Genomic DNA, 15,075 nt, shown 5'->3' on the forward strand with positions numbered 1-15,075 from the left:
GTCGTCGCTATGGCATCGTGATCACTAATCCCTGCCTCTGTAGTCTATGCTGACACCGTCAAGAAGCCCACAGAAAGACACAGCAAGGTGAGAAACAATTTTTTTCCGATTTTATGGGGACGCATTTCAAAAGGAAATCGCCTGACAAAAAAACACAGTCCATTTCCCTAAGCTCACTATCGTTAAAGAATACGTGAGTTCTGAAGAATTCATTGTGGCCTTCAAAGAATTTCAAGGATAGTTTACTAAACGTTTTGAAGAGGCTGCCAATCTTGCATCTGTTTTCAAACTGTTTACGAGACCATTTGCATTGCAGCTGAAAACTCGCCTATGCATTTGCTAGTGGCACCGACTGATCTGCAGCGTCATTCCTGATTAAAAGACCAATTATTCCACCAAATTGAAGAAAGGACAGCACTCTGTCGCAAAATCCGTAATTTATTGCAGATATAGATTTCGGCTATAACATAACCATCAGGGTGTTAACAAAGTGTGATGTAGGTCCCAACGTGTCAGAGTGTAACATATAACAAAATGACACCAGCATTTACATGGCAGACACATGTAATGGCTAGTGTCATTTTGGCATATGTTGGGACCTATATGACTCTTTGGCAATGTACAGATGAAGACTATGTTATAGTCGAAATCCATACCTTATATAAATTACGGATTTTACGACTGACTACTGTCCTTTCTTCAATCTGATCATTCAAAGGTCGCTGTGCACGCAGGCAAATTCTTTTACGTTGAAACTGTCCAGGACATCTGCATTGTTTTCCTCGTGAAGACTAATGAGGTTGCAAAAATGATAAAATATTTCAGTCAACGTATGTGTGTATCAAAGGCTTTCTTTAGATTATGAAACTAATAAGACACAATCACGTGGTGCCCTGAGTGCGAAAATGTCGCTTAATTCATTACAAGCAGCGCATTATGGTCGCGATCAGAAACAGAGGTGTTCAATTTGTTCTATTTTGTGTAGCAAGTACTCCGTTGATCACGAAAGTAGCAAAGTTGCGTAGATATCGAAAAATGTAAGTTTGTAAACTTTTGCGAGAGGGTGAAATGAGGGATGGTTCGGCACTGATGAGTGATTTGCAGCTGCAACCATAGCGAAAACTTCACTCACATGTCAACTGACTATTTTCACCCATTCTTGCTGCAGATGACCTGATGATTTCAAAGCAAGACACAAATTATCGACGAGCCATATCAGCAGGAAAGAGACTAGCACTTATACTCCATTCTTAGCAACTAGTAACAGTAACGCTACCCTCAAGCGTCTATTTCGTATATTACCGGCATCTATTTAGAAGATAATTCTCGAAGAAGGGTGTTAGTGCCATATAAGAAGCATTCATGGATTTTATTAAGAGATAAGTGAGAGATATAATGTCAATAAAATGAAGTGATGTAATGTGAAAACATACAAGCCTTATAGGCTATTTGATGACTATTGCTTAATTTGTCGGATAGCCAATCTGTAATGCACAGTGAGTCTTTGGCGAGATGCGTAGGTACCTGAAGAGATCACTGGGTCAGTTCATATGGAGTATCTTTGTTTTGGTTTAATATGTTTTGAAATCGAGGGTGGGTGGGTTGTTTACAAATTTATCGACAGTTGTGCCAGAAGAAACTTTTTCGAAATGTCAGCTGTAAACAGAAAAGGCATTAGCATTATTTTCAATCAGTTTCGTTTGTTCGGGAAAGTTACGAACTCTGATGTAGGAACTAGTGCTAGATTTAAATCTGTCAAGGCAGCAGTTCTTCGTGAATTCAAGGAAAATTTGGATATTAAGGAGATACCGCTGAAAAAATTGCGCAAGAACGAGGTACTTCGTATAGTTTAGTTACTGTTTGTGTGTTTCACACGTATTCACGATAAACGTTCTGATGAGGACTGTGTCAATTGAACAAAAGTTACACGCCCGACTTTAAAGACGTATTTATGTCGCTACTTATGACTGTTTGCAGGTTTGTAACAACATACTTGGTTGTATTCAACATTTCTTTTGGGGCATACGTGTTGTCAAGAAGAAATAATTGTAATAATAACTTATATTTGAGAATACTTCTGCTGTCAGACACACGCTTCACATTCTTGGACACATTGTTTGGAAGTTTTATTCCTCCTTATTTCAGTCACTAACTAATCAACCTCATGTCAAAGTTAGATTTGTTACAGAATAGCGAAGATCATTATTCTTCTTAATACTGCGTTTTTGAATGCGGCATCTCTCTTACTCGCAACCTCAAACGAATTGTTGAAACTGTTGGTTCGTGTTCCAATGACCAATATAGGGTCCTCCATGATCTATAGATATCACAAACAATTCTAGTTTTATTTTATTTCGGTTTGAGTAACCCTTTTGTAGGGTTCGACAAATCAACATTGTTTCTGTTTCATATGTTGTCATATGTAGTTTCCTTCTCATCTTTCGCGCACTTTCTCCCGGTTCTTCCTTTTTGCTGTCCTGAAAGCAACTCTTTTTCTATTGGTTCTTTAAAAAACGTTCTGTTTGTTATTTTGTCCAAGTTAACTCTTTCACTTTCGATATCTCTTCCTACTTCTCTCGGCCATGTGATTTTGAATTTTTAATCTTCATTTTCTCATTACATCAGTTACCGTTCTGTATTAGACCTTAATCTGTATTGTGATTCACTGCTGTGTTTTTGTCGTGGTATTTTTCTTCGTTATTTAACGAATATTTTTTACCTATCTGTCCAGTTAGCACTAAATATTACTTTCATAAATTAATTAAAATAGGTTGACACGCTCATTTCTGATACCACAAACTAGAAAATTATTATTGTTATGCAAAAGTAATCTAACCTAAACGTTTTAACTGTTCAACTCTGTAGTTTTTCCCTTTTATGCCTAAGTTTTCATAAGTATGTAGACCTACAGTCAAACATTTATGAACAGTCTACCTTGTATATTCCTGTTGCTGCATGGAGTGTGATTCTTTTTTTTTTGGGGGGGGGGGGGGGGGACAGTACAAAACAGGATGACTCTTTTTCTTTCGCCTCCCACCCCTGTCCTGTTTGTGCCAAAACTGCAAATAATTGATAATTGTGACCTTGATTTCGATGGGATGTTAAAACCTAATGTTCCTTCCTTCCACATAATTTAAGTAGGACATAAAATTGGCAGGTGCTAGACAGTATTCCCCTTAAAATGTAAACTCTTCAATAGAATCTAATGATTACCTTCAGTAAGCTGTAGAAGATTCCAGCTATAGGTTTTTATTGAATACTCAGCGGTACGTAAATTATAAATACACTAAGTACCACTAGAATATCAATATGTAAAGACTGCATTTAACAAATGTCAAGTCGGTATGAAATGTGCCACATGCTTGGACATGCAAATGATTAGCATTTCATGACAACCACACAAAATAGGTAGAAGTAATGCCATTTACATTCTGTATATAAGGAAACATTACACATTGAGTTTCTAGGCCTAATTCAGAATCACATTCAAATGGTGTTTCTCAGGAAGATTGTGTAGTGCTTCTTGCAAGAAGGAGAAACATCTACTGGCACGTTATAATTACACAACTGTATAATCTTGGCATATCAAAAGTTCTTTTATTGTTCTGTGATGCAGTTAAGTTGGTTGGAGTCCTACAACTGTCGGACCAATATGGAATGGACAGGTTCAGGAGGGCCATACTCAATGCTAAGTAACATCTTAACAGGTACACATGCCTAGCTCCTGAAAGGACAGGAATATTCTTCACTTGCCATGCATAATCGTACACCCTCTACACATACTTTAAGCCTGGAAATGGGTTTGTTTGCAGCAAGACACTTATTTACGTGGTCACTGCTATGACATCTGGAGCACTGCAGACTGTCAGCACAACTTCCATTGTTGCAGCTAATCTTGATGTAGCAACACTGGAGACGGGAGTGGCACCATAGCTTTTCAGATGATTCCCATGATACATCATCATGATGGACATATCAATGTGCAGGAGCACCAAAGAAAACTGATGTTGCCAGACTACATTCATCATCAGTATGTCGATCTAATACCTGGTGTTATGGTATGGGGTGTCGTTGGGTACAAAACACAATGAACGCTGGTTCAGATATCCAGTAATTTGGGGGCAAGTGTTACGATACACACCAGCACTTATGGCTGTACTCTATCTTTCAGGCCTCTATGATATTACCTTTCAACAATATAACAGAAGATCATATGTTGCCCATCTACATTCATACACCTGGTCAGCCCATATCTCTGATCCCTCACCCATTGAAAACATATGTTCATTGTCTACTGAGACACTCCCAGGCCACCACTTGGCAGCCATTATGATTAATGAAGTCTGACATATAGTGCAAGCACCATGGAACGATGTACATGTATCTGTATTCGAATATCTGTCATCAAAGGTCAGCTCAACATGATGCCCAGCCGAACTAGAGCTGTTGTTGCTTCCAGAGGTTGCAGCTCAGTGTACTAAATGTCACACTTTATAGTATATAGGCTACCCCCAAACTCCCAGAAATTTAATTATGTTACCTTCCTACTACAGTATGTTGTATACACACAAGTAAAATTTAGTTATTTGCTATCCTTCCTTGTATTGCAATTCTAATGGCCAGTAGTTTTACTGTCTCAGTATATTGTGCTGTTAGTGCTTTTTGCAGTTTTCTAATCACTCTCTTGCAAATGACACCATCAGCTTCCTGTGTAAAGTGCGACACCAAGAAAATTATTGTCATGTAGTAAGTGCACAGGATCTCCGGACTTTTTCTGTGTGACAGAATGTATCAACTGCACAACTGATTCTTGCTCGTTTTAGTACCCTCTCCACCATGATTTCATGGACTAAGCAAATGAAGAGATGTAGCATGTTTAAGCATAAAAAGTAGGACAGGAGAGGGATTGCACGGAATGAATGCGGGTCAACAGAGGCGTCCCATCCCACCTGTCTGCTTTGACCCGTGACATCATTACTGCGCGAGGTTTAGTTTATGAGTTGGTTGTATTTGTAGATGTCATCTTGTGGTTGATTGTGTCATCTGGATTGTGTGTGTGTGTGTGTGTGTGTGTGTGTGTGTGTGTGTGTGTGTGTGTGTGTGTGTGTGTGAGATAGAGAGAGAGAGAGAGAGAGAGAGAGAGAGAGAGAGAGAGAGATATATATATTGGGGTGGCTAACCTAGTGCGTAGTGCCAGAATTTTTTGTGGTAAATAGTCGTTTTTTGGGTCTATTGTTCGCAAGTTGTGATGTTTTATGGGGATTTTGATGTGTTGTGGGTTTGGTTTTATTTATCTGAGCTGTAGATTTTTGTTTTTCGGTATCGTCAACTGTGGTTGACCTGTATAGGTTAAGGGAAGTGTCCGGTTCCAATTTTTGTTGTTTTAGGTATTGGTTTTGTGGTATCGATAGTTGCAATCCGATTCTAATATTTGTAGTTGTAGGTTTTTATTTTGTGGTATCCACAATTGCTGTTGAGCTATGTAGGTGAAGGGAAGTGACTGATTCCTGTGGATTTTGTAAGTATAGTGGAAAGTAGGAATTTTGAGTTGTTTTCCGTGGTTTTTTTTTGTTGTCATTTTGTGTGGTTTGGGATCATGGTGTGCGTATTTATGTTTATATTTAGCTCGTCCGCACCCTAAAACCCCTAATTTCCCTCACTTGTCCTGTTAGTTTGACTATATTTTTGGAGGTAGATGTTATTGGTGTATTTCTATGTATTTTCTTGTTTGTTGTCGTGTTTATGTGGTGACGTTATAGGTGCCTTATTGGAGACGCTGAGAATGGTTATTTTCACCATATTGATGATGTCATGGGTCAAAGCAGATGGGTGGAATTGGATGCTTCTGTAATCCCATGAATGGTCCCATGACTTGTCAAACAAATAACAACATGTGTTCATTGTCTTTGCTGTGATTTTTAGGTGCCACTGAAACTTAAAGGTTTGTTTACTTTGCTTACTTTCACTGTGTTATGTCCTGTGGTATCATATTTTTGGGGGAACTCTGTACTCTCATTGAGAAGATTCTTATCCCACAAAAGAATGGTCAGCTAGACGTGCAGTGTCAATTAGCACTCTTCAAGTAGGCCGTTGTTCTGGCATCATGGAATCCTAACTTTGTTATCCCTGTACATATACTCCATCATGAGATATGTCGTTGCCAGTGTTGGCTCACACAGAACAAGCTGCAGTATTCATTTCATGAACACCAAATGGAAAAACGATTTTCACCTGGATAACACTTTCTTCAGTATTGTACAGTATGCACTAGTCAACAGCTTTGGCTCAACTTTAAAATGAGCTGACAGCCCTTTGTAAAGTTTTACCACAGGTTTCATTTTCAGTATGCTTCCAGCACAACTGGGGGGGGGGGGGGGGGAATCAGTCAGAAGACTTAAGTTGGAAGATTTCCTTATTTCCTTGTGGCACACTCCTATTTTGTAAGGGCTTCCTCACAGTAGTTGAAAAATTCTTTCTGTAAGGTTTCATTTATTCTTATGCTCTGTCACAATGTTGTTTGTCTTTTAGTAATACTTTTTTATAAATTTTTCAATGAACATTCTGTAAACTATGAAGCAGATTGGCTTGCATGGACCCGCAGAACTTGCTAAATAAATAAAATAAAATTAATTTGAATGGCACAGAAATATATAATGATTGCCTCTTCTGAAAGTATGCAACATGTCTTCACTGTTTCTGTTATGGCTTCCAGTTGTCATTAGCTTCACTTGACCCCTTGATGTATAGAAATTATTCAAAGAAGATACAACTTTTCTAGTTGTTCAAATGAATTCACAATTGTGAATGAGGACTACCATCAGCTGTAGAATGGAATGACAACAATGAAAATCTGTGCTGGACTGGGACTTCAACCCAGATTTCCCACTTATCACGAGCGGTCGCCCTACCATTTGTCTATCCGTGCACGACTCACATCCAGACCCAAACCTCCGTATGTCGTCAGCCGTGGGCTACGCAGTAGTTGGTATCTGGGTTGATAGTGAAATATCGGACACAAACATACTTCATTGGAGACAATAGAAAAATGACAATTTTTCATTTAGAAATCTGTGTTCACAATTAAATAATTGCATATTTTGGTCCTACCCTAACACCATCGGACTCAAACCGGCACTAACTACAAAGAATAGGAGAAAAAGGTATTTGTTTGTCAGAAATTTTGTTGTGCCATATAATCATGGCATTTGTTCCATGCAGTAATTAGCTTTGTTGTCATGAATTCGACAATAGACCAGGTTTTGAATTATTCTTTAGAAAATAATACATTCACTCCATATAGTCCTAGAAACTGTGAATCAACTCAAAAACTTCTGCAGTAGTTTCTACTTCTGTTTGAGGCATAAAACTTAACCAAATATCACCATAAAAGATGTAGGTAGGATTCATGTCATTTTAATGTATGAGCTAAGATGCTGAACTCTCATTGATTGCATGTGCTTATGAAGTGTTTTAACTATGCTGTCCAGTCACATTAATGTGACTACCCTTTTAAAAGACTAAGTTACCACCTTTTACAGCACTAATAACTGAGATGTGCAGGAAGAGAGCCAATGAGGTTCTGCAGGGTACTAACAGGGATGTGGAGCCATGCCGACTCTTACACCATGGCCAGCTGCAGTAGCTCATTTGATGATCCGTGATGCGTACAGCCCGATCAAGGTGGCCTCACAATTTCTCGATTGGGCTTAAATCTAGGAAGTTTGATTACTGGGGGAGTATGGTAAACTCATCCTGGTGCTCTTCAAACCACATACGTAGACTGAGAGCTGTGATATGATACATTGTCCTGCTGGTAAACGCCATCGTGCTGAGGAAACACAAACTGCATGTAGGGGTGGAATGGTCCTCAAGGAAAGGGGCATAATTCTGTTGATCCATTGTGCCTTGCAGAATCATGGGATCACCCTGGGAATGATCCAAAAACATTCCCCAGACCATAATGCTCCCTTCTCCAGATTGGACCCTTCCGTTGATTGTTGCAGGGTGTTTGCTTTAAGATATTTCATGCAGTACACGCCTATGGCCATCTGTCCGATGGAGCGTAAAATATAGTTCATCTGAAAAGGCCACTTGTTGCACTCAGTGGACATCTAGTTGGATTATTGGCTTGCAAATTACAGAGTTTGTCACCGATGAACAGCAGTCAGCATGGGTGCATGAACCAGGCATCAGTCATTGAGGAGACACTTTTGGTATCTGCTAGATTCATCAGGGCAATCAGTTGCACATCTATTCACCTGTAGACATCTCCACAGTTGTCTTGGTGCCAGTTTTGAATAATGCCATTTTGCCACGCATGGTATACTTTAACCACGGAGTCACAGGAACAGTATAAGAACTTAGCTATTTTGGAAATGCTTCCATTCAACACCCAAAAGATAATGATAATGTCCTCTTGGACATAAGATAAATCTCTCCATTTCCACATTACGACAACAGGTGCACTGTTTTCTGCATCCCCAAACAATCATTATGTAAACTCCACTGCTAGTGCTGCCAGCAGCCGTCTGTGAGTGGTTGTTGCACATTGACTTCAAACATAGGCACTAGTCACATTAATAAGACTGGACCATGTATATCTTTATCTATAATCCACATATCACATGGTGTAGTGTATTTCCACGACTACTGTCACTCCTTACCCCTCTTGTTCCAATTGCAAATTGTGTACAAGAAGGGCTGTTGGTAAGCTCTCATATGAACTTAAATCTTTCCAATTTTACCCTCATGGTCTTTTTATTTGGTGTATATAAGAGGAAACAATATGTTGGCTGACTCCTCTATTAACATATGTGTGAATCGATTGTTGCGATACCAGCCCTCAGCTTTGATCCCTAATTTACTGTGTTGTATTTTGTGATGTCATTCAAGTGCAGCATCTTTGAAATGGATCTTCTTTGCAGAAGGCTTGTTGGAGGCACTGGTGGCACACTGTCATGCTGGATGTTTATGTTTATAATTTCTTTGTGGGTGATGTTTGTGTGGCATTGAGTATTTTACTGTGTAGTATTTGGTGTTTTTGATGGTGGTGGTTGTTGTTGTTGTTGGCTTGTCAGTGAGCTATTTTAATCTCATTAGTTATTGGCTACCAATTTGTCTTTGTTTTGGAGCTGTTAGATCATCATTTGAAATTTGTTCATTTGAGGAATTTAATTTTTCGTGTTTGTCGTTTGTTGATAGGTACGGATCTGACAATTAAATTTAACAGTTATTTGTTACTGGCTGCAATGGTTGAGGATATGGCTGCAACTGTAAAATTTCTACAGTTATCAGGCCTCTTCGTGGGGTGTATGAGATGTCATCAGTGTGGTGAATTTATGACGTTGACAAAAGTTGCTGCTTCTCGAACCAGGTACCAGTACATGTTGTGGTGCTGTTGTGATTACATTTGGAGGTCAATTATGAGGGGTTCTTGGGTTGAGCAATCTAGGCTGTCCATACAGTATATTGTTAGTATATTGTTTTGCTAATGTATCATTGGTGTTATTGTCTGTCTGTCTGGTTATGTGCGCATAAGACTGGTGTGAGTGGTAGGTATGTCTTAGGTTGGTATTCTGGGAGGATAGGGGTTGGCTATCAGTTGGTGGATGGGCAGTGTTTAGGGAAGGTGTTGTTAGTGTGGTGCGGTTTTTAAAAATAGTTATTTGTGTGTGTGTGTGTGAGAGAGAGAGAGAGAGAGAGAGAGAGAGAGAGAGAGATGGGGGGGGGGGGGTTATGAGCAGCCTAGACTAATTTGGCAGCTGACTGAGGCAAAAGTACATTCTCATATTGTTTTTGGTCTTTGTTGTAAGGCTGTAGTGGGTCTGTTTACGTGCGTAATTGTTTTTTTGAGATGTGAGTATCGTAATTTATGTTGGACTAGTTTATAATTTTGAGGTTTGGGTTGGTAGTTGAACTTCATAATTATGAGGGTTGGAACTTAAATAGTGGCAACTATTTATTCACAACCCATACAAAAGAGTTACATGTTTGCACCTGTCGCTGTCCTTCAAAGTAGTCACCAGCCTTGTTTAGAACCCGTTGCCAGCGATGTAGAAGGTGTAGTATACCATTAGCAGAGCCTGTTCTGTTGATGGTGCGAATGGAGCAGTCTACTGCCTGTCAAATCTCTGGAGCAGTTCTGAAGCGAATGCCACAATGTGGTTCCTTCATCTTCGGAATCAAATCAAAGTCACAAGGACTTAAGTCTAGGGAGTATGGTGGATGGTACAGTAGTTCCTAGTCCCATCGACCGAACAGAGCAGCCACAGCTTGCGCTGTATGTGCCCACACATTGTAGTGCAAAATGATGGGTGGGTTGTACAGAAAGTGTCGCCACTTCTTTCGCAAAGCTGGTCACAGGTGATGCTCCAAAAGTGAACAGTAATGCTTTGCATTGACGGTCTGCCGTGGAGGAACGTAATGCGTTAGGATAATACCATCACCGTTGTACACGAGAATGGCCATAACTTTAGACCGCTCCATTCACACTATCAACAGAACAGGCTCTGCTAACGGTATACTACACCTTCCATATCACTGGCAACGGGTTCTACACAATGCTGCTGACTTCTTTGAAGGACAGTAACGGGTGCAAACATGTAACTCTTTTGTATTGGTTGTGAATAAATAGTTGCCACTATTTAAGTTCCAACCCTCGTGTTAGCTTATATTGGTGAGTATCGTGAATTGTGGTCTGGTCTTATAGGTATGTGGGGGTTGGTAGTATAGTGAATTTTTGTTGAGCTGTATAGGTTAAGTGAATTTTCCATTACTGCTATTTTTGTAGGTTTTTTTTGGTCATGGTATTGTTTGCTTTATTTGAGCTATATAGATGATGTGAAATTTGCAGTATTGGGTTTCAGAATTGTGTAGGTTCATCGTATAATAGACTTCATTTGAGCTGCATAGGTCAAGCAAAGTTTTCAGTGCTCATTTTTGTGTTTTCAACTTTTGGTTGCTGTGGTTTTTGTCTGGTTGATTTTTGCATTAGTGTTTCTTTTGGTATGTCTTCAATATTGAGATTGTCATATACATTGATCAGCCAGAACATAATGGCCACCTACCTAATAGCCAGTATGACTGCCTCTGGCATGGATAACAGTGGCTACACATCATGGCATGGAAGCATTAAAGCCTTGGTAGGTCGCTGGAGGGAGTTAGCATCACATTTGCACACACAAGTCATCTAATTCCTGTGAATTCCGGGAAGAGGGCGAGGAGCTCTGGTGCCATGTTCAATCACATCCCAGATGTGGTTGATCAGATTCAGATCTGGAAAGTTCACGGGCCAGCACATCAACTCGAACTCACCATTGTGTTGTCAAACCACTCCATCACACTCCTGGTCTTGTGACGTGATGCATTATCTTCTCGAAAAATGCCATTGCTGTTGGGAAACATGATCATCATGAAGGGGTTGCGTGATTTACAATCAGAGCACGATACTCCTTGGCCATCATGGTGCCTTGCACAAGCCCCACTGGATCCATGGATGCCCAAGTGAATGTTCCCTAGAGTATAATGGTGCCACCGCCAGCTTGCCTCCGTCTCGCAACACAAGTGTCAAGGAGCTGTTCCCCTAGAAGTGGATGGATTCTTGCCCTCCCATTGGCATGATGAACGAGGTTTTGGGATTCATCAGACCATGCTACAACTGCTTTGCCAACATCCAGTGCCAGTGGTCAGGTGCCCATTTCAGTTGTATTTGCCAGTGTCATTGTGTAACGTTGGGACAGATATTGTTCATTGGCTGTGGAGGCCCATCGTTAGGAGTGTTTGGTGTACTGTGTTTTCGGACACACTTGTGCTTTGCCCAGCATTAAAGTCTGATGTTAATTCCACCGCAGTTCACTGCCTGTCCTGTTTTACCAGTCTGCCTAGCCTATGATGTCAGACATCCGTAATGAGGTGTGGCCACCTAACCACACAATGTCTGGACGTCGTTTCGCCATGTGTTGAAGACACTTACCACAGTACTCCTTCAACACCCGACATGTCATGCAGTTTCCAAAATACTCGTGCCAAGCCTCTGGGTCATCACAATCTGCCCTCAGTCAAACTCAGATAGGGCATGTGCCTTTCCCATTCTACACATGGACAACACTCTTACTAATATTACATTCACTGTGCATGTGTCCGACTAGCAGTCATTCCTCACCAGGTGACACAGCTATCACCTGGAAAGGTTTATATCGACATTGTGTCGGTGGTCATAGTGTTCTTGCTGATCAGTATATTTTGTTTGCTCCCACCCATAACCCTCAATTCTTCCACTTACCCGATTTGTTTCATGTTATTTCTGTAGTTAAATGCTTTTCATGTAGTTTCTGTCTGTTCGTGTGTGTAATGTGTGACGTTGTGGTCAGCGTATTGTGTAAGCTTTAAGTACGGTATCTGCCATCTTGCTGACATCATGAGTCATAGCCAACCACCCTTTAGTGAGCAACACTTCTCCTTTAATCATTATCATTGGTTTTGAATGAACATCACCATGATGCTTTGGTGCTCACTAAACAAACCTGTCGTGAAATGTGGTGCAGTTTTTTTTTTATCTTGTCTGTTTCCTCAGACACTCCTACTGGATGAGCTACCAGACTGAGAAACAATACTCCAATAAGAATTGAATGAAGATTTTGTGGGTGAATAACACTTTCTGGAGATTCTTCCAGTGACTGGCTAACATCTGCCTTTCTTATGATTATTTTTATGTAATCATTCCGCTTTACATCTGTCCATACGCTTACACCCAGATATTTAATCGATGCTTGGCAATCATATTATCAGGCAGTAAGTTTTTTGCTTGTTTAGTTCTCTGCAGTTATTCCTCCATTTTGCAACTATTTTCTTGCATTGTAACTTCTCTATGTACAACAGCCTCATGGGATTCCAGAATTATCCATTATGTCATTTATGTATATTGTGAACAGTAATTGCTCTATAATACTTCCTTTGAGTGTGCCCAAAACTGTTTCTACATTTGAAGGCTTGTCTCCATTAAGAATGGCGTTAGAAGACATTGTGGAAAGACACTGAGAAGCGAAAGAAACTGGTACACCTGTGTAATATCGTGTAGAGCCCTTGCAAGCATGCACAAGTGCCGCAACACAACAGGGAATGGGCTCGACTAATGTCTGAAGTAATGCTGGATGGAATTGACACCATGAATCCTTCGGGGCTGTCCACAAATCCGTAAGAGTGCAAGGAAGTGGAGCTCTGTTCTGAACAATACGTTGCAAGGCCTCCCATGATATGCTCAATAATGTTCATGTCTGGGGAGTTTGGTGGCCAGTGGAAGTGTTTCAACTCAGATGAGTGTTCCTGGAGCCACTCTGTTGCAATTCTGGATGTGTGGGGTGTCACATTGTCCTGCTGGAATTGTGCAACTCCATTGGAATGCACAATGGGTATGAATGGATGCAGGTGATCAGACAGGATGCTTATATACGTGTCACCTGTCAGTCATATCTAGACATATCATGGGTCCCATATCACTCCAGCAGCACAGAAACCACACCATTACAGAGCCTCCACCAGCTTGAACAGTCCCCTGCTGACATGCAGGGTCCATGGATTCTTGAGGTTGCCTCCATACCCGTACACTTCCATCTGCTCGATACAATTTAAAATCAGACTCGTCCGACCAGCAACATGTTTCCAGTCATCAACAGTCCAATATCTGTGTTAACAGGCCCAGGCGAGGTATAAAGCTTTGTGTTGTGCAGTCATCAAGGGTACACAAGTGGGCCTTCAGCTCCGAAACCCCATATCAATAATGTTTCATTGAATGGTTCACACATTGACGTTTGTTGATCTCCCAGTATTGAAATCTGCAGCAATTTGCGGAAGGGTTGCACTTCTGTCATGTGGAATGATTCTCTTCAGTCGTCGTTGGTCCTATTCTTGAAGGATCTTTTTCCAGTCACAGTGATGTGGAAGATTTGATGATTTACTGGATCCCTCATATTCATAGTACACTCGTGAAATGGCTGTATGAGAAAATCCCCACTTCATCGCTAACTCGGAGATGTTGTGTCCCATCACTCATGTGCCAGGACCGTTCCTTCCAATCCGATCCGGACATTACTCCCCTCTCCGGACATTATGCCCCTTGACATTTTTTTCTGGGGCCATATCAGCGACAGAGTCTTCGTCACACCAGTTGCTGACATCAACGAACTGAAGGCTGGGATACAAGCTGCCGTGGGTGCTGTGACAGAATACATTTTACGAATCATCTGGCGGGAACTGGAATACCTCCTCGACATGCTCTGAGCTACCAAGGGAGCACACGTTGAGGTTTACTAACATAAGAAGTCTTAAAAAGAAACTAGTAACACTAACCTGTGTAACGGCATCAAATGTAAATTATTATGTCAAATGGTTATTCTGTAATAAATTGTTATAATTAAGGCCAGACATTGTGCTCACTCTGTATAATGAAACTATATGGATACAAAAACCTCTTCAAGTCTGAAACATCTAGGATGTATATGTGCAGACTGAAATGATGAATATAAAGGTTTCTAGAACCACATAGATTAATTTAATTAAAAGTGCTATTCCAATACAGTTGGAGACCATCTGCAATGCTTTTTGAGCAGCCTCAGGCCTGAGTAGGAATTTGGGTTGAAGAAGGAGGCTTGCTAGTGTAGTTCCATGCAGTTGTGCAAAGCCACTGTGCCTAGGTGGTTTAGTGGTTAGTTCATCTGCCTAGTGAGCAGGAGACCCTGGTTTGAACCCCAGCCTTGTTACAGATTTTCATTCGTTGCTTCCGTCTACATATGAGGTGCTATCCAAAATTTTTGGGGCTGGCGCTGCAATCTGTTGAAAACCTTATCTTTGGATTAATGGTCACCATCACCCTCAAAGTAGTTCCCATCCTCACATACACACCAGTCCCAGCGCTTCTGCCATTGGCCAAACGTTTTCTGGAACTCCTGTTCTTTGAGGGTGTTTATCACTGCCAGCAATGCTTCTTGAATCCTCTCTCAAGTGTTGAACTGATGGCCTTTCAACCTGAGTTTCAATTTTGGACATAGCACAAAGTCACAAGGTGCCAAATCTGACAAGTAC

The 15,075-nt window shown here is 40.7% G+C and overlaps 1 protein-coding gene across 1 annotated transcript in view; it reads left to right on the forward strand.

Moving 5' to 3' along the window:
- The first annotated feature begins 1,566 nt into the window (after window positions 1-1,566).
- The window catches only part of LOC126248589 (quinone oxidoreductase-like protein 2 homolog), a 43,424-nt gene continuing 29,915 nt past the window's right edge, over window positions 1,567-15,075 (forward strand). Inside the window, exon 1 of the mRNA XM_049949702.1 lies at window positions 1,567-1,835. Coding sequence (XP_049805659.1) covers window positions 1,650-1,835 — 186 coding nt within the window. The 5' untranslated portion in view covers window positions 1,567-1,649. The remainder of the gene's footprint in view (window positions 1,836-15,075) is intronic.

Source organism: Schistocerca nitens, chromosome 3 (assembly GCF_023898315.1).
Source record: "Schistocerca nitens isolate TAMUIC-IGC-003100 chromosome 3, iqSchNite1.1, whole genome shotgun sequence".
Classification (NCBI taxonomy): Eukaryota; Metazoa; Arthropoda; class Insecta; order Orthoptera; family Acrididae; genus Schistocerca; species Schistocerca nitens.